Source organism: Colossoma macropomum, unplaced genomic scaffold, assembly GCF_904425465.1.
Source record: "Colossoma macropomum unplaced genomic scaffold, Colossoma_macropomum, whole genome shotgun sequence".
NCBI classification, from domain to species: Eukaryota; Metazoa; Chordata; class Actinopteri; order Characiformes; family Serrasalmidae; genus Colossoma; species Colossoma macropomum.
This window is the reverse complement of record NW_023494809.1, coordinates 909,938-929,896: the sequence shown is the minus strand read 5'-3', so window position 1 is coordinate 929,896 and position 19,959 is coordinate 909,938. Positions and strand designations below refer to the sequence as shown.

The following is a 19,959-nucleotide window of genomic DNA, read 5'->3' as shown; positions in this document are numbered from 1 at the left end:
AACACTAATCAGCCTAAAAGGCAAAGACACATCATTATATAAGCAAAGATTGCAAAGATTAATCACTAAGTCACCCTAAAACACAAAGATAAATCACACAAAAACTAAAATAAATAACTAAATCCCTCTAAAATCAGTCTAAAACACAAAGATACATCAGTAAAATGGCCAAAAACACAAAGATGAATCACTAAATCAGCTTGAAATATAAAGATGAATCACTAAATCAGCTTGAAATGTAAAGATGAATCACTAAATCGGCCTAAAATGCTAGTTAAATCTGTCTTATAGTGTTTATTCTTGTAACTAAAAATGTTCAATCCTGCAAGCTCTTACGCATCCATTGGTCAGAAAATGATGTCCAGAGCTTTTAAAATGTAACACTGAGCAGGGCTCACTAGCACCCTCTGCTGGGCAGAATGTCGGTGGGCCGGCTCTAGTGCAGAAACTCTACAGCCCCCCCGTCCTCAATAATGCATGAGAGCGCTGCCGTCTGCTGAGAGGCGTGTGACAGTGCTCTCCTGAGCATTGCAGCAGGCTTCTCTGACACGCTGGTAGGGGGATGTTAGCAGAGGATGTTTGGCAAACTGATTTTTATTTTCCTACAAAAGAAATTGTGAATTTTTCAAACCCCGTCGAGAGAGAGAGAGTCCGGAAACAACATAGGCTGAGGTACGAGCAAACCTGTCAGCCGCCCACAGCAGACAGACCCCCTTTCCCTGTTTTAATCCTTTTATTTGGCTTTTAGTTCTCTGCACAGGAATGGGTTGAGATTACTAAACGTAAATGTGTATATAACTGACACGTGAATTAAAATATCAGCACAGCTGCTGGTGAAAGTGAGTAAACCGAGAGACAAGGCTGTGTTGAAGTGATAGATTTAATGTTATTTCAGTCAGTTCAATGTATTACATGTTTATATAATCATAACTACTATTTCGAGGTTATTCAGTCTATCTGTCTACAGCAGGTTTGTAGACTCAAACTTTCTTCTGAAATGTAAGTGTGTCCCTCTTTGCTGCAGCATCAGCCTCTACTCTTCTGGGAAGGCTTTACACTAGATGTTGGAACATTGCTGTGAGGATTTGATGGAGCATTAGTGAGGTCAGGTACTGATGTTGGGTGGTCAGTTCTGGATCTGATCATCCATCACTCCAGAGAATACAGCTCCACTGCTGCTCCAATGCTGGGGGGCTTTAGACCCCTCTAGTCCACGCTTGGCATTGGACGTGGTGACCTTAGGCCCATGTGCGACTGCTCCAGAGCGCCCATTCTACTGGTCAGTCAGTGTGGTGGGTGGAGGCCCTCCACAAGAACATACACACAGGTACCTGACATTAGAGCACTGCAGAACAGCACTGCCTAGAGCAGCTAGAACAGCCCTGAGACTTGGTGATGAGGGCCGAGAGGCTCCAGCAGAGGTAATGAGGCTCAGCCTGGAAAGTGAAAGCTTGGCCCACTCGGTCAGAGCGCTGTCCTGCTCTCAGCAGCGCTCACCTTGTAAGAACAGCACACCGGCGCAGACATCAACAGCATTCCAGCAGCCGTGTTTCAGCCCCTCTAACAAATCTGGATTATCGTGATCCTGAGTCATAATCCAGAACCGCCCTGTGTAAACATGCAGGACAGTCCAGTGAGATTTTAAAAGCCTGGGCTATTTGAAGAATGCTTCCCTGCCAGCAGAGCCGGGAAAGGAAAGGAATTAACCTCATAAACCCTAAGGGTCTGTATGTGAATCGATTCTCCACTCGCATAACTACAGAATTTACATATTAGATTCATAACAGTGAAGACTTCATAATGGAGACTTAATACTTTATTGTGGTTATGTGATTAATTAATAATTTATAGTTAATACTGAATCATTTCCATTAGCTACTGAATAATTAATAGTAGTTGCTGGATAATTCAAAATAGACACTGAATAATTCATAGGAGTTACTGAATAATTCATAGTAGATACTGTATCATTCATATTAGAATCTGAATAATTCATAGTAGTTACTGAGTATTTCAGAATAGATAATGAATAATTAAAAGAAGCCGTTGAATGTATTATAGTAGTTACCAAATAAATTATTAGTAGTTCATAGTAGATACTGAATAGTTCATAGTAGATGCTGAATAATTCATAGTAGATGCTGAATAATTTATAGCAGATGCTGAATAATTCATAGTAGATGCTGAATAATTCATAGTAGATGCTTAATAATTCATTGTATCTACAAAATAATTCATGCTAGTTATTGAGTAGTTTGTAATAGATAATGAATCATTCATAGAAGCCATTGAATATAAATTCTAAGTAGTTCATAGTAGATACTGAATAATCCGTAGTAGTTTCAGAATAATCAACAGCTCCTGAATAATTAATAGTAATTATTGAATAAGTTACAGTAGATACTAAATAAATTATAGTAGTTATAGAATAGTTCATAGTAGATACTGAATAAATAATTCATAGTAGATACTGAATAATTCATAGTCGTTTCAGAATAATGAATAATAGCTCGTGAATAATTAATACTAGTTACTGAATAATTTGTAGTTGTAAATAGGACTAAATAACTCATTGATTTTATAAATAAGTTCATAATAGATCATGAAAAAAATCAGTCAGTGAAAATAGTATCTATAGTAGTTACCAAATAATTAGTAGTTAGTAGTAGTTACTGAATAATTGAACAGCTTCCAGTAGATACTAAATAAATCATAGCTCTTACTGAACAGTTCATTTTAGATAATGAATAATTCATATTGGTTTCTGAATAACACACTTTATGATGCATGGTGAAGGCAGTGAGCCGAGGGTATGGACTGCTGTGTGTTGTATTTAAGGCTGATAAACTGTCTGACAGATAAAATCTGCTGATATTTAAGATTACACAGATTTGTCAGCATCAGCAGATTAAGCTCAGAGGATGTTCGATAAAACCAGCTAAATCAGTGATTATGCTTTAAAACAGTCTCCTCTGTGTCAGTGATGAACTGTTCATATCTCTCTGGCTGTAGCTGAAGTACTGCACACCAAACACTCTCGCGTTTCCGCCCCAGAGGCGCGAGGCGTGAACACAATGAGCGGAACGCCTCACCTCCTTCTCTCTTCACGAGCTTTTTTCACTTTCTTTTCTCCTTCCCAGAAGCAGACCTGCGCGTTTATCAGCAGCCAAAACCTGAAATACAAGAATGGGAGGAGGGAGAAGCGCAGACAGCAGAGCGCTGCCTTCCAAAGTTCACCTGTACACACACCTGCGGGTGAGCACTCCTTCAGCCTGAGCTCATCAGAGATGGAACAGCGGACGAAGACGGCGGACGGCCTGATGTGCTCTCCAACCTAGCAGAGCGGAGAAGGACAGAAAAAGCAGAAAAAGATGTGATTTTGATCTGGTATCGCTGTGATCTTTCAAGGTTGCTGTGATTGTCTGTTTGGATTACTGAACTTGGCTCCTTGTGTGGAGGATCATAATCTAGAACGCTGGATTTTCCTGTCTCTCAGATGCCTCTCGGTCTGGATATGTGGCCTCTGGTCCTCCTGCTCCTCTGCTGCTCTGGTGAGTGTCTCGCAAGTTTAGGTTGTTCTTCTACAGTTTAGCCTCATGAAAAAGTCAGTCAAACTACCATTTCATTTGTTTTACCCCTTAAAATCCCAGACTTGTTATTACTCATTAACTACAGGGACTTCAATGCAAACTAATGGAGCTATTCTTAAGTTATAGAAGTGTGTAATAACACTTTGAGCCTGCCGGTGGGCCCATGGCTTGGTAAGGGGTTCATTTCTATCCAAAACAGCCTTTAAGTAGAAGTTATTCATTATTTTCTAGGACATATTTCTGAGGAGATTAAATATATGATAATCCACTTGCATAATTAAGGTGAAAGGCAAGGGAAATAAGTGAAAAATGGAAATTAAAAAAAGATGAAATGGGGCTCCTAGCAACCACCTGGAAGACCTGGTAGACACCAAAACTGTCCCCATCAGATAAACAGCACTTAAAGCTTTCATCTTTGAAATACTGCATAATTCTGATTGTACTGCAAAGTCTTGATTAGATTTAATAAAGTATATGAAACAGAATAAAAATCATTATATTTCTAGTTTCTGATTGCATTTTAAAACTGGTTTGAACGTCTCAGACCTCACAACTGAGTATTAGACATATTGTGTGTAATGAAAATGTGTTGTGTATTGTGATGTGATATTTTTGCCATATTTGCCAGTTAGAATCAATTTTAACCGATTATAACAATATTCAGTAAAGTATCATTTCCTGGCCAAAAGATATTTAAACCTCATAAAGGTATTATCTGTGTTCCACTATTGTGTAAACAGTTCCTCCAGTTTTATTTTATTGTCCGGTACACAAACATGACATACAAACACGAAATGCATGTTAATAAATAAATAAAAATAAATCATACCAAAATCAGAAAATAGACTCAACTCAGCACTATGGGTCTGAAAGGATGTGTGGCTGTCAAAGGGGACGGACACATCAAACAAAGAAGCTGAACATGGACTGACCACCCCAGAGTCCAGACCTCAACACCACTGAATGTGTTTGATTACTTCAGAAAATCATCAACCAGCTTCTAAGACTGAACTTTGCAGGTGTGTCTGCTGATTCTTTGAGGAACTGAAAGTAAGTTTCCTGAGAAGAATGGAAGCTGGAATGAAGATAGAGTGACACACTGAACACCGGAGAAATATTATATTCAGCCGTTGAGGCTTCTGTGGAATTTTCGGAGAAGTCTGACACTGAAAAATGAAGAATTTCTACTTAAAGGCTGTTTTAACTTAAATAAATGAAGGGTCTCTTACGCTGCACTGACGCTGACTCCTGGATTACTGAATTGTGGATCTTTAAATCAGCCCCTCAGGGGCTATAAAATGTCTTATCATCATGATGGGAAAACACGCAGAGTCTTGGTGTCCTTTGGACTCACTAAAGTGTGAAGGCCTTTATATTGAGTTCACACTGCACTTCAGAACATGGTAGAATCACTGATGGCTCTGATTCTGAGCAAGAGCACACTGAAAAAAACGGGATCTTGTCATCAAGTGAAATGATCTTAAATGATTTGAAATGATCTTAAATGTAAGGTTTCCCATTTTGAGATTATTGTGTACTCATTATAAGATGATCTAGCTTATTTCCAGAAATGTTTTACTTGTTTTAGGCCATTTTATTAAGTACAATTTTCTCACTATGCTGTCCGATAAAACAAGCAAAATTACCTGTCAATATAGTGAAATTATTTTACTTAATAAAATGACTTAAAACAAGTAAAAATGTCTAAAAGTAAGTTAAATAATCTAAAATGAATCTTACAGCAATCTTAGAAATGTTAGATTTCTTGACTATATTTGAGATTTTGACCATTTTGTGCAGTGCAGCAGGACTCAGAAGTCTGGAATCACTGATAATATTCATTTTATTCAGTAATTACATTTTATTTACCTCCATTATTCACTGCGGGGTAAAAACATGAGGTGCAGACTGAACCGCAGTGATTGAATAAAACAAAATGAGGCCCGTGTAAAAGTTATTGTGCATTTTATATTTTTCCAATGTGTTAAAAATAATTCATATTTAGGTGTGTTCTCTGTAGACCCATATGGAAAAAAATATATATGCACATGTATTTTTGTATAATTGAAATGCATTTTAAATACTTTGCAGTCCATCTGAAATACATTCCGAACAAAGTATTACAGAATATATTGCCATAAAAACCAAATATATTTTAAAATGAATGGAGAAATGTTACACATAGAAATGTACCATATAAAAATAAATGAAAAAATATTCCAGTCACTGTTTGAGTGGCGTGCACAAGTGAGAGTGAGCTGTGCTGACCCAACAGCACACAGCAGGCTGATCACCTGAGGGTTTATTTGCGTGTCCTGCAGTAAAGCAGAGTCTGGAGAGCACCAAGTGTGCATGTTTGACCTTTAACTTCACTGAAATCTATATTTGCTCAAAAAACCAAAACATGTCAGCTAATTTGATCACACTGCCGTCCCAATCTGTTCTAACAGCTGAGCGACTGGATGACTGGCTTAAATGATTTTCTAAGTGTACATAGATAAACATGGGCAATTCACAAGAAGGGCCTGGGTTCGATTCCCCAGCCGGGCAACCAAGGTCCTCTTGTTTGTAGTTTGCATGTTCTCCCCATGTGGGTTTCCTCCCACAGTCCACAGTCAGGCGAATTGGAGATAATAAATTGCCCCTAGGTGTCCAGGGTCTTTCCTGCCTTCCAACCAATGACTGCTGGGATAGGCTTTAGCACTCCCTGCAACCCAGAATAAAGTTTAGATGATGACTGAATGAATAAAAAATAAGTGAACACGTCCTCTAAAGCCCATGTGTCAAAGATAGATAGATAGATAGATAGATAGATAGATAACACAGGACGGCTATAATAATATGGGTGATACAATATAAAAAGAAGAATATATACAAAAATCCCATCTACAGGCATATATACAAGTAAAACTATACCAAAAAATAAGATTCATCCTGAGATAGAAAAGGCAGTGCAATAATGAATGTACAAGGAGGCTCAGGTAACAGTATATAATGACTATACTGAATAAATATGTGCATATACTGGTTCTGAAATAAAGCATATAGGTGTGGAGTTTCCAGATGTGCAAAATGTGCGATAAGGCCTGCAGGCCAAGTCAGGCCCATGACACTGTCCGATTCAGCCCACTAAATTATTTTAATTTTGCAACATAGTGTGTGTTCTGACCCCCTTCCCCAACAACAATCTATGGGCCAGCGGTTACAAAAAAAAAGTGTAGTTCAAGCAAACAGGCAGTTTTTAAAAAAAATAAAAAATACATGTAACAATTTATTTTTTTTTCCGAATTGTTAAGTAGTAATAAGTATTCAGTGCCTATTTTGATGTTGCAGTTTTGACATATTTTGAATAAGCAATGGCAAAATGTTAAGTAAAAATGAAATAAAAACACAGCTGGCTCACGGATCTGCTGAGATTTTTCAATATAGCCCTTTTAGTGGTTGAGTTTGACACCCCTGCACCACAGAGAACACACTTCTGTCCATTTTAATGCAAAATTACTGTTTATTTGCTGAAAGTAACATATTGGGAAATAAATGAAACTTAAAATATGTAGAGAATTAATTGTGCACCATATTTGGGTGTGCTCATGACTGATCGAGGGGGAGGCTAACAAAGATTTTTCACAAAACACTTCATCACTTTAGTAGAGCGACAGATGTGCCTGCTTCGAAGGTGCCGTTTTTAAGTTCCTCTCTCGTCAGAGGAACAGAGGAAATAAACAGAGAATGTCTGACTGTCGTAAGCGCTCTTGTATTTGGAGGCATTTAGAGTCGCCTCCCTCTACACCTTTAAAAACAAAGGCAGACAAAGCCGAAGTATGACTGGTATCTTATTCCGCAGCCTGGAAGAGCAGATGTTCTAGTTATAGCAACTTTTACAAGGAGTAAAAATGGCATGACTGCTGCTTGAGGGGAAGGAATTCCACCGGCTTTTTATAGCTCCGTCACCTGCTGGAGCTCTGAGTGACGGAGCTAAATCAGAGATCAAGGCCGGGCCTGCCAGTATACCACAACACCATCTTCCAGCACAGCGAAGTCGCAGTGCTAAACTGGCATGCTGTACTGAAGACTGTACTGAAAAGTCAATCTGAAGTCAAAATTGACCTTTTCTTTCTCTTGTTATTTCATGTTCCTGGTCATGTTACGCACAATTCATCATGCCATATCATCATTTTAAAGGGCCTTCCTACATATATATATATATATTTCCATGCTCATTGTTCACATATTATATAGATGCACTTTGTAGTTCTACAGTTACAGACTGTAGTCCATCTGTTTCTCTGATACTTTGTTAGCCCCCTTTTACCCTGTTCTTCAGTGGTCAGGACCCCCATGGACCCTCACAGAGCAGGTACTATTTGGGTGGTGGATCATTCTCAGCACTGCAGTAACACTGACGTGGTGGTGGTGTGTTAGTGTGTGTTGTGCTGGTCTGAGTGGATCAGACACAGCAGTGCTACTGAAGAACAGGGTAAAAGGGGGCTAACAAAGTATGCAGAGAAACAGATGTGTGTGTATATACATACATACATATATAGTGTGTATGTGTGTGTAGGTGCCTTCTAATTACACACAGCTCATTACCCATTCAAAAGGCATAATAGTGTTGTGTTACTGTAATTGAACTCCTCCACTAACATTAATCGCTCTCTCTTTTCTATCATTTTTGCAGGTTACTGGTGTCACGACTGCTAACATGACAAGGCTTTATTTTGCATCCCGCAATTTTTACAGCATGCTCTCTTGGGATGAAGTGGACATCCCTGGTCAGAATGTCCTGTACAGCGTGGAGTATAAGCAGTGAGTGAAATGAGACCTTTTGACTTCCATCTAAACTAACGTTCAGACTCCAGTGCTGTGCAGACACAGTGTTGCAAGGCTTTCCTGTGTTTCCTGCTCAGCCTGGTTCAAGTCATGAGGGCCCTCCAGCAGTATTGCCACCCTTCATAAAGATAAATCAAACAGGTGGTTTGAGGTTTCAGTTTGGTTGGTCGATTGTATTTCAGATTAGAACTCACTCACTCATGTTTAGCAGGCTGAAGATTGTACTGAAGGGGGCACTATTACCATTCAAGTAGATTTTGGTACTCAGGGGCGGAGCCAGAACGTTTACAATGTGGCCCCTGTATTTTTAGGCAAACTAAATTAAATGAAACAGCAGTTTATCAAGTTCTTCTGCGCTTATATTTGGCCTATATTGATAAAATAACTCTCTTTTTTAATTAACTACTTAACCACATTTTTAAAAACTGATTTTATTCCTGTTTTTTAATGAGGGTTCAGTGAAAAATATTGTTTTATCCTTTGTACTATTTTTACTGGTGAATACTGAATCATGTGATCCAGAGCTCAACATATAAAAACAAAAAATGCTGCACTGTATTGATGTAGAAATATATTTGAGGATCTATGACTGTATTTTTCTAATGCAGACTAGCATTCTACAAGAGAAATGACTGGCTGATCATTGCGGGCATCATCATCAGATTCTTATAACTTATTAATAACCGCCCTGATAGCACATTTATTGGCACACATAGAAGGCAGAAGAACATTTCTCTGGTGGCTACATTGTGGATGATAGCTGTTACACTGGGGTGGTCAGAAGCGTGGCCATATGTAACGCCAGGGTGGCACTGGCCACCTTCGGCCACCCCTGTTGATACATCCTGAGAGTGGTGCTTGGTAACTGTGGGCCAGATTTAGTAACATTTGTACCACTGCAAACCTTGTTTTGGAGCTAGAACGGTATATATCCTCATTATATATATATATATGTGTGTGTTACGAAAACCAAAACACTCATGTATAAAGAAGAATAGCTCCGCCCACTCATGCTGAAGTTATAAGCAGTGTTTCAGCATGACCTGCTTTTTGAATGAAGCACAGGACATTGCAGCCAATCAGGAAAGGTCATTTACATATATTTTAAAGGCACAGCCAGAAAAACAGCCTGTTTTATTTGAGGGATAAAGAGAGGTTAGAAAATGGTCATGCAAAAGTGAACTGTTATTGTTTTTGGTACATAACACAACACATGATAAAATAAAATGCAAAAAAGTAGGATATGGGCCCTTTAAACACTCAAATAAAAATGAACTGTTCTAATAATATGACACAAAGGTCAGTGAATTGTCCAAATCTATGGGCAATGAAACTCAGTGATGGCCTAGTGGTGTCCAGTCGGCTCACTGCATCAGGGCACATATAGTTTAAAGGGTTAAATTATCTGCTTAAATGAATTAATGATAGGCGATTAGGTGTCGAGTTAACTATTAACTCTCAAACCCAACTAAACTGTGCTGTAATGAGTTGCGCTCTTGCAGCTGGACGTCTTATTGGTATTCCGCATCAGAACCCATCATGCTTTCAATCTCTGCCCAATCTCTTCCTTTAGCTATTGCTGACCTCACGCTCATCGGCCTCTCTTCCAGCACAGTGTCCTCCCCTCCCGTTCCTCATTTTCGTTCTTTGGCCTCCATTATCAGGATCACAGACTCCTCCCTGCTCTGCTCTTCACGTCTCTTTGCCTCTTCCCTGCTGTGTCCATTGTCCTCAGCTGTAACTATTTCCTGCTTCACAGCACACGGTCGGCGCGGCGCTGAGAAAATAACTGGCCGGAGCGCTCCGGGTTCAGGCTGAACAAAAAGGAAAATTTGGATCAGCGGAAAGTGCTTCGCTTTGTCAATGGAGAGAGTCACTTTTTACACTTTGTGGAGAGCTTGAGTGACAGTTTTTAGATGCAACAAACTGAAAATATTTCTGACGGATGCTCTTTTACAGCGAGGCCTGGGCTCAGCACCGCTGCACATCCAGTTCAGCCTTCAGTGCCCTTTTCTTCCTGACCACACAGCGGCCGCTAAAGACCTCAGTGGAAAGTAGCAGAGTAGCACATCTGTCCACAACTTGTCCACAATTTTAGGGCAGATTTACTAAGAGAGGCGCTAATTACTGACTTTGGTGGCGGCCAATTTAGCAGCTTATTTACTTATAAGTCCCATGCAAATGAACACAAACCCAACTTCATAATTGACATATGAGCAGCGCAGCGTAACCAAAAGTTTGGCTCATGAGCTTTTGGCATGAAAATCCATTTCCAGGCTTTTTTTGAGATTCAAATTTATTTTCTTATTTTCTCAAAATTTTGACTTATTTACGAAACCCTGCTGGCGACATCCCATAGAAATAAAAATAATGCATGGCCACTACCTAGTAAGGCGTGGGAACGAGATAGTTAAGTCGTGGCCATGATGTAGTAACGTGTGGGAACAAGATCCTAATGCGTAGCCACGACTTAGTAAGGTGTAGGAACAAGATCCTAATGTGGGCCATGGCTTAGCAAGGCATGGGGATGAGATAATTAAGCCTTGACCACAGTTTAATAAGGCATGATCTCACTTAATTATCACGTTATCATATTAGAAGTACCCCAACAACGATTAAACAACCATACAGTCCTTTGCAAAATCAGTCTCTGAGTGTTCCAGGTGGGCACTAACACTGGGGTACACAGTGTACACGGTGCTGCTGTCTCTGAACCTCTCTCTCTCACCGTCTCTCTTTCTCTCTCTCTCTCTCTCTCTCTCTCTCACCGTCTGATGCAGCCTTGATGTGGAACTGATTTCCTTAAAATCCACATTAACTATTTAAACTACAGGTTAATTATTTCATTGCTCATTTATGGAATTATTCAATATATACTACAAATTCAGTATCTACTGCAGATGATTCAGTATGAATTATTTACAAACTAATATGAATTATTCAGTATCTACTGTAAATTATTGAGTAAGTACTACACATTATTCAATGTTGTCTAAAAATTATTTAGTACCTACTATGAATTATTGAGTATCTACTGCTAATTATTTAGTAACTACTATAAATTATTCAATATTGTCCAAAAATAATTCAGTACCTACTATGAATTGTTCAGTACATACTGTGAATTATTCAGTAACTACTATAAATTGAGTAACTGTCAAGTAACTACTATACATTATTCAATATTGTCTAAACATATGTCAGTATCTACTATGAATTATTCAGTACCTACTATGAATGATTCAATATCGACTGCATATCTACTGGAGTAATTCACTATAATGATGTTGTCCAATATTAATCGTACACATTCTTTTATTTGGTTTTGCAAAATGTAAAAAAATTATACTCTCTTCTTTAGAGTTTTTGATGCAGTTTTTGTTCATATACTCATGTTGTGATGCTGGTCTTTTTAGATATGGAGAATCGTGGCGTCCGATGGTGAAATGCCAGAACATCTCCACAACTTCCTGTGACTTCAGCTCCATTATAACTGATATTTACATGGAACATTACGCCAGGATTATGATCAACAGCATGTGCTTTGAGAACTCTAAGCCCTTCATTCCTATACAACTAAGTGAGTGATTTCATCATATGACAAATCACTATTGTCTAAAGAAATGTATAATTAATCTGTATTATATATGTATTTTTCCAGATATGTATTTATTAAATTTCTCTTCTCTTCCTTTTCCTTTCTTCTTTCATCTTCTCAGCCACTCTTGGAGCTCCAGAGGTGTCCGTTAGCACTGCTGAATCCTCTTTCACTGTGACAGTCACCACTCCCATGGGACCTCAGAACAGATCGGTTAAGGAGATCAGCCGTGACGGCTCTGGACAACTACACGTTAACTACGAGGTCCGCCTCACACACCCAGCATCCAAAGCTGGACAGGTAACCTTCGGTTCCGCTCTGATCATCAACCATAGATAGCGAAATATTTGTGCATATTCTGAATAACACAATAGAACGTACTCAGCACTAACATACAGCTGGTTCAGCACATTACACTTGTGTACAACACTATCAACGCTGGATCAGTTTTCCCAGAGAAGGTTGTGTAATTTCATTTGTTGGAACTTGATTGGTTGATGGGATCAGGATGAAGTATCTGACTATAAAGTTATAGGTGACATCAGTGTAATGCAACAGGACATGTTCACTAACAATAACAACACGGCACACAGTCGGGTCTATTAGCAGATTTTGTTTTTCCATTAGTGCAAGCTGGATTAGAACAGGAGTACCATTACTAAGAGAGCTCTGGATCAGCCAACTGAAGATTCACACCATTGATTATACAGATTCATACACACTGCAGATTCATACTGGATTAAAATCACTCCACAATTATTACAGTCAGACTGTATAAACTACACACACTACAGATTCACACTGGATTAAAATCACTCCACAATTATTACTGTCAGACTGTAAAAACTGCACACACTGCAGATTCATACTGGATTAAAATCACTCCACAATTATTACCGTCAGACTGTAAAACTACACACACTGCAGATTCATACTGGATTAAAATCACTCCACAATTATTACCGTCAGACTGTAAAACTACACACACTGCAGATTCATACTGGATTAAAATCGCTCCACAATTATTACTGTCAGACTGTAAAACTACACACACTGCAGATTCATACTGGATTAAAATCACTCCACAATTATTACCGTCAGACTGTAAAACTACACACACTGCAGATTCATACTGGATTAAAATCGCTCCACAATTATTACTGTCAGACTGTAAAACTACACACACTGCAGATTCATACTGGATTAAAATCGCTCCACAATTATTACTGTCAGACTGTAAAACTACACACACTGCAGATTCATACTGAATCAAAATTGCACGGTTATTACTGTCAGACTTTAATTATAGTGCCTAATCCAGCTTGAATAGAGTTGAAAAATATTACGATAGTACTATTTAACAACTATAAACTACTATTACTATTAGTATCAGTAATATGTCATTACTGAAATGACATTACCCGAGTACTCTAAAATGTAAATGTGGCCAATAGTTTCGACTTGCCTGCAGTTTGCATGACCATGAACAAAAATTAGCCATACAAATTCATGATCTCAGGACTGAATTTTGACAACCTCAAGACATAAAATGGGAAAAATCTCATGAAAAAAAATTTATTGACATAACTAGCATTTAACATTCAGTAAACTAAGAATAGCCTTGAAAACCTGCTGAGACTCCTTCTTTTCTGCTTTTCCAGAAGGGGATACGAAACACATCTGGCGTGATCACTCTAAGCAATCTGGAGGTAAACACAGAGTACTGCGGCACTGTGTTCTTCCTGTGGACCCATCCGTCCAATCTGAAGCAGAGTGAGAGCACCACCTTCTGTGTGACTATCCCAGGTAAGAACTCCTCCAGGATTCAAACTACATTAGCTGGTGGTCCTCTCTGCCCCGCCACGCTCAGCAGATCTGTTTATTTTACCTCCTGACTGCTGCTGTGTTTACATGCACTTTTGTTTAGGATGGTAAAGTCCAACCTTGACTTGTTCCTAATCTGATAAAAGCTTTATTATTATTATTATTATTATTATTTTGGAGTGTAATTAATCCATTACAGTGCAGTCTATAAGCATCTGAGCACTGACACACTGCAAAAAATAGTATCCAGTCAAGTGAAAATAGATTAAATCTAGCCGATATATCTAATGTTTCTTATTTTGAGATGGTTGTGCACTTATTATAAGATTACTTAGCTTATTTCTAGACATTTTTAACCTGTTTTAAGTAATTTTATTAAGTAAAATTCACTAAAAATCTCACTATACCGGCAGAAAATTAAACTGGTTCCAAGCACATTTCTTAAAACAAGCAAAATGATCTGCAAATGTAGTGAAATAATTTTGCTTAACAAAATTTCTTACAACAAATAAAAATGTTTGGACATATTTCAAATAATCTTAAAATATGCTTACAACAATCTCAACAGGAGAAATACTTGATATATCAAGATTATTTTACTTACCATACAAATTTTTGCAGTGTGTCAGTGTTCAGATGCTTATAGACTGCACTGTAATAGATTAATCTCACGCCATGTTATTGTTATTACTATTATTACTCATATAATAATAATAGTAATAAAGCTTTTATGACATTAGTAACAGCTCAAACTTGGACTTTACCATCCTAAAGCTGTTTTGTTACTGTGCCTTTAAGACTGATATATACAAATGACCTCTCTTCTGATTGGCTGCCCAGCATTGTGCCTCTTTCAGAATGCCGTCTGGGCTGAAAAACTAGATCTAAGTTCAACACACATGGGCGTGGCTAAAGTGCTGTAGGCTGAATAGGCGGACATACGTAAAGGTGTTGTTTTTTTTGTGACCTCACAAAAAAGGCCTCATTTAAAATGGGCTGTTTACACATATGGACTGTATGGAATGAACATTTTGAAACTTTAACAGTGTTTACATACTACATCAGACTCTCGAATTTCAGAAAAAGTGAGGAAAATCCAGCTTTCCATGATATGGGCCCTTTAAAATGCAGTGTACTTGCTACATAGGGGCCATAATTCCAGACTACAGTGTAAATTCACCAGATTAATGGTGGGTAAATAAGTTCTCATTTAACCGCTGAGCTGCAGATAGTGGACTCATAAGGAAAAGACCCTGCAAAGCCGTTTTCCCTTTCACATGTTTGAGTTTTGATTGCTCGCTCTCCAGGAAGGCCCAGATTGCGCAATTCTCAAACATCCCGTTCTTGTTTACCCAAGACTCACTTGTCATATCAGGGCCTGAGCACTTTTCCCAGAGTCACGTTTGCCATGAAAGCTGACCTTTATGCATGATTCTGACCAGACGAAGTGGAGTAGCCTTGTTAACATTTACTTTTCTTCCTTTTGTCTCTCTGTCTGTAGTGAAGCCCTGGATGCACATGTTCATCATGCCTGGTTTAATAGCTCTTTTCCTCCTGATCACCCTGGCCTTGGTCTCATGCCAGCTGTATGTTACGAGGAAGAGTCGTCTGCCTAAAGTGCTGGTAAGAGGCTCTTTTTTCAAACAGGACTTACCTGGAAGGCGCCTCCTCCTGTTCCAGGCACTGATAGCCTGTAAGATTAGAAACCTGAGTAGAGAGTTCAGAGAGGAATGTGCTTCATAATTTGCACCACAAATGCAAATCTTTTTGCCTATGGCACATTTTTAATAATGGATTTTCCACCACAGGCTGTGATTGACTGAACGTTATTCTGTTTTATTCCGCTTCAGTTAGCAGTATTAGCATATTAATCAGTATTAACCAACATGTGTCAGTTTAGCTTTTCTTCACTTGTTCACCTTTATATATTATGTCTAACCTGACTTTCTCTGTGGAAAATCACACATGCACATATCATTAAATTAGCAGGTGCCTTCGGGCTGCTCTGTTGCATCAATTGCAAGTGAATGAAACACTGTTGTGTTGTATTTACGTGAAGTTAACTGTGGTCTGTCTCACAAAGCAGGATTTCTTGCTTAGCCAGCTAATGCTAGGCTTAGTTTGATCTAAATCTGGGCTATATCACCATGGCAACTCAGCCACACGTCTAACCCGCTCGAGGGCTGGTCGCATTCAGGATTTCAGTTATTAAACTGGCAGAGGGGGCACTTCAGGAGGCTTACATACAGCAATTCAGCAATTCAAACGTAAAACAAAGTACGCCTACAATAACACACTGATATCTGATGCTGCATGTGTCAATATTAAACAGGAATATCATACATGTTCAGTATTGAGATTCAGTTTTGTTGCCTATTACAATGACATTTTTCTTTCCATCATATTTCCGTCATATCATTAAAACACTAAGCCATTTATCCAATTTTATTTTTGCAATATATCCCAATAATGACCAACATGATACTAAATAAGAAGAAGAAGGAAGAACTATTAGTAACTGTAATAGCATAAGTCAACAAACAATCTCAGTACAGTAAAGAAGTGTTCCAGGACAGATTAGTACAGATCTTTTTTGTTATTACTGACTATAATTAAACAAAACAACAATGTATTTTGGCTTTAATTAGAGTCTAAAACTGTAATTGACTGCTATTTTACATAAAACTGAAATCTGGCAGGTCTTTTGCAACTAAGCTACAGTTTTTGACAACTACTCCCCAGCCCCCAAAATTCCCACATAATTTCAAAAAGTGGGGTGAACATACCCCACTGTTTGCATCAGTGGCATCAGTTATGTCAAAAATATTACTCTACAAATTATACTATGCGTCAACAATGTATAGAAATTAACCATTATTCCAATAAGCACTAATAGGTTTTTTTTCCCTCTTTAAAAAATTAGCCACTAGACTCCCAACACTGGCTGTTTGTCATAAGCATCATGCTTTCATTAGCATCTAAACCTGTGTTTAACAGAGAGAGTCGTTAACCGTGGTTGTGTTTGTTAGATTGAAGCTGAAACTTAGTTAGGAACACTGTTTAAGCTGGACCTGCTTTGTGAGACAAGCCCTTGTCCTTGAGATGAAGTAAACATCAAGTTTGAAATTCCTTTTTTGTTTTTCTCTCTGAAACAGATCATGCCAAAGATTAGCAATCCTCCGTGTTATTCGGATCCTAAAGTGAAGCTAGACGACGTAAGGATATGCTCGGAATCTCCATGGAAATTTGACAAGCCTGAGTCAGGCTTGTGTCCTGTTATGGAGGAGTCAAAAGATGTAAATGAAGGGGGCAGTTACGCCGCCCAGGACTGTCAAGACCTTCCTTGGCGATGTAATTCTTACACCAATCAACAGGTGGCGCCGGTCGAAAACTGCAGCCAAAGCAATGACTCCGCAACCAGCTACAGTATGGTGCTGACTTCCATGGTCCCTGAAGATCCGGAGGAGTCGCCCGACTCTGCTATCGAAAGCAACGACCTTCCAGGAACGACGCCCTGCGCTGGAGATTGTATTGACCTGTGGAACCAACGGCCAGCCCAAGGCCTGGACGAGAAGGACCCAGACTCCAATAGCAAGGCTTTAGTGCTGCCAGTGTCACGTGTTGCCAATGGAAAACTTGAATTCTCTCAGTTAACGTTCCTGCCTGAGCTTCTGAGTCCTTCAGGATTATTGGCCAACGGCTCAGAAATCACACCCCTCATAACAGGATTGACCCCAGCTGGAGAAAGGACTCCTTTGCTGACTGATCTCGTCACCATGGACGAGACGGAAAGGTCGAACGGTGGATTAGCTTCCAACTATGGAAGAGCCTACTTCCCAAATTACGTCCAGCAGAACATTCCGGGGGTACCCTCCACTGACACCATTCCTTCAATGTCATTATCTGACTGTGCCTCAAGCTACAGGCAGAACTGGGTCCCGGGAATACCCCTAGAGTCTCAGTTCAATGACAGGGAAACTGAGCAGTTGACTGAATCAGAGGAAGAAGAGGAGGTAAAGGAACCACTGTCAAAGTTGGGGGCCATCTTTTTGGATGGATTGGTGGTTCAAATCCAAGGACAGTGTCTTTTTCCGAAAGCAAGTCCGTAGATAACTGTGGGAATGTTAATGCTCACACATGCTAATGTTGCTGAATGAACACTATCAGGGGTCAGTTAACATTATGCTAATGAGTTTGTGCAAAGGGCTCCCCTAGCTTAGCATGTTCTCAAAGTGCCACAACTGTGATACAAATGTGTTTTTTCCTGTCATGCAAATCAGATTTGAGCCAATTTCATAAGTGCTCCTAGATGAGATGCGTACCTATTAGCAGAATGCTACTGCTTCTCCCAAACATGCTAATGTTGCTAATAATGAATACAAACTAGCCTGTTAGGGGACAGCTAACAAGATCATGTTAACCATTACACCAGCTTAGCATGTGCATTAGCATTTCTAGGTAAGAGAAAGAGCGAGGAGGAGACTCAGCTGAGCAGCAAGCTGCTGTCAGTTTAGGAGCTGGAGTGAAGGACGATGGATGCTAAGGCAGCTGCTGAAAGCTCAGCTGGACGCATCACTGCTAATCCGTGAAGGCTTCCCACATCAGAGTGTAGGAAGTGGGACATGTTCTCCCCTGGGAAGAGTCTCATATCTGTAGCTTTTGTGGTGCTACTCTGAATTGGTCCTGGAGGAATGCTGCACTGTTTGACCTACACAGATACACTTACACCTCAACACAGGGTCATCAAAGAGGAGGGGAGGTTTAAGTGGAGAAATCATTCACCAAACTAGGGCGCAATGTATCACTAATCCTTTTTGTGATACCTGCCTTCAGGGCCTTTTCTGAATGTTTTGAGGAAATACTTAGGTGACATTCTAGTTGGGAGACACCGCCCACATTCACTATTATTTTGTAGGCCTACTTGGAAGACATCACCCATATTAACTGTTATTTTATAGGCCTTAGGGAGACGCCACCCACATTAATTATTATTTTGTAGGCCTAATTGGGAGACACCACCGGCATTAACTATTATTTAGGTCTACTTGGGAGACACCACCAGCATTAACTATTATTTTGTAGATCTACTTGGGAGACACCACCAGCATTAACTATTATTTTGTAGGCCTAATTGGGAGACACCACTAGCATTAACTATTATTTTGTAGGTCTACTTGGGAGACACCACCAGCATTAACTATTATTTTGTAGGCCTAATTGGGAGACACCACCAGCATTAACTATTATTTTGTAGGCCTAATTGGGAGACACCACCAGCATTAACTATTATTTTGTAGATCTACTTGGGAGACACCACCAGCATTAACTATTATTTTGTAGGCCTAATTGGGAGACACCACCAGCATTAACTATTATTTTGTAGGCCTAATTGGGAGACACCACCAGCATTAACTATTATTTTATAGGCCTAATTGGGAGACACCACCAGCATTAACTATCGTTTTATAGGCCTAATTGGGAGACACCACCAGCATTAACTATCGTTTTATAGGCCTAATTGGGAGACACCACCAGCGTTAACTATCATTTTATAGGCCTAATTGGGAGGCCACAAGTAGACCTACAAAATAATGCAAACAATATTTTGCATTATGCAAACGATATTGACCCCTTAAATGGCCAGGGCCTGCCAGCGGGCCCAAAGCTTTATTACATACTTCTGTAACCTAACAAGATCTCAATCAGTTGGCATTGAAGTCCCTGTAGTTACTGAATGACAAGACTTAGTATGTAATAAGCCTGGGATTTTTAAGGGGTTTAAAAAAAGCATACTTTTTGGGTTTCTTGTAGCTCGGGGGGTCCCACGTGACTGTTTATACTGCTTAAGGAGGTGGGAGCCTTTGACATGACAGATATTTTGGGGTGGCATCTAAGGTGGCCAATTTCATGGAAGGCACTGGCCACCCTGGCCACCCCTTTAAAACTGTAAAACCACGCATGTCTCGCAGCCCTACACTACAGTGTCCAGTGCTGTAGTCCTCCAGGACTGGTGTTGAGTATCTCTGGTGTCTAAATGGCCAGTTCTAGTTTACACATACTAGAGTTACACAATCTCTAGTATTTTGCCTCACCATGCACCAGCTGCATGGATCTCTC

General features: G+C 39.4%; 1 protein-coding gene across 1 annotated transcript; it reads left to right on the top strand.

Annotated features, from left to right (window-relative positions):
- The first annotated feature begins 3,140 nt into the window (after positions 1 to 3,140).
- ifnlr1 (interferon lambda receptor 1) lies at positions 3,141 to 18,097 on the top strand. The gene is made up of 7 exons (XM_036558651.1): positions 3,141 to 3,551; positions 8,269 to 8,396; positions 11,837 to 12,000; positions 12,140 to 12,318; positions 13,680 to 13,824; positions 15,344 to 15,465; positions 16,998 to 18,097. Exons 2-7 carry the CDS (start codon positions 8,293 to 8,295, stop codon positions 17,949 to 17,951), a joined length of 1,668 nt encoding a protein of 555 aa, XP_036414544.1. The 5' UTR covers positions 3,141 to 3,551; positions 8,269 to 8,292; the 3' UTR covers positions 17,952 to 18,097.
- The last annotated feature ends 1,862 nt before the right edge of the window (positions 18,098 to 19,959 follow it).

What these genes read in the sequence shown, in the direction of transcription:
- ifnlr1 (XM_036558651.1), top strand. Translation starts at nt 8,293, where the DNA reads ATGACAAGGCTTTATTTTGCATCCCGCAATTTTTACAGCATGCTCTCT. An exon ending in CTTCATTCCTATACAACTAA is followed by an intron (nt 12,001 to 12,139) that starts GTGAGTGATTTC and finishes TCATCTTCTCAG; the next exon opens with CCACTCTTGGAGCTCCAGAG. An exon ending in CTTCTGTGTGACTATCCCAG is followed by an intron (nt 13,825 to 15,343) that starts GTAAGAACTCCT and finishes CTCTGTCTGTAG; the next exon opens with TGAAGCCCTGGATGCACATG.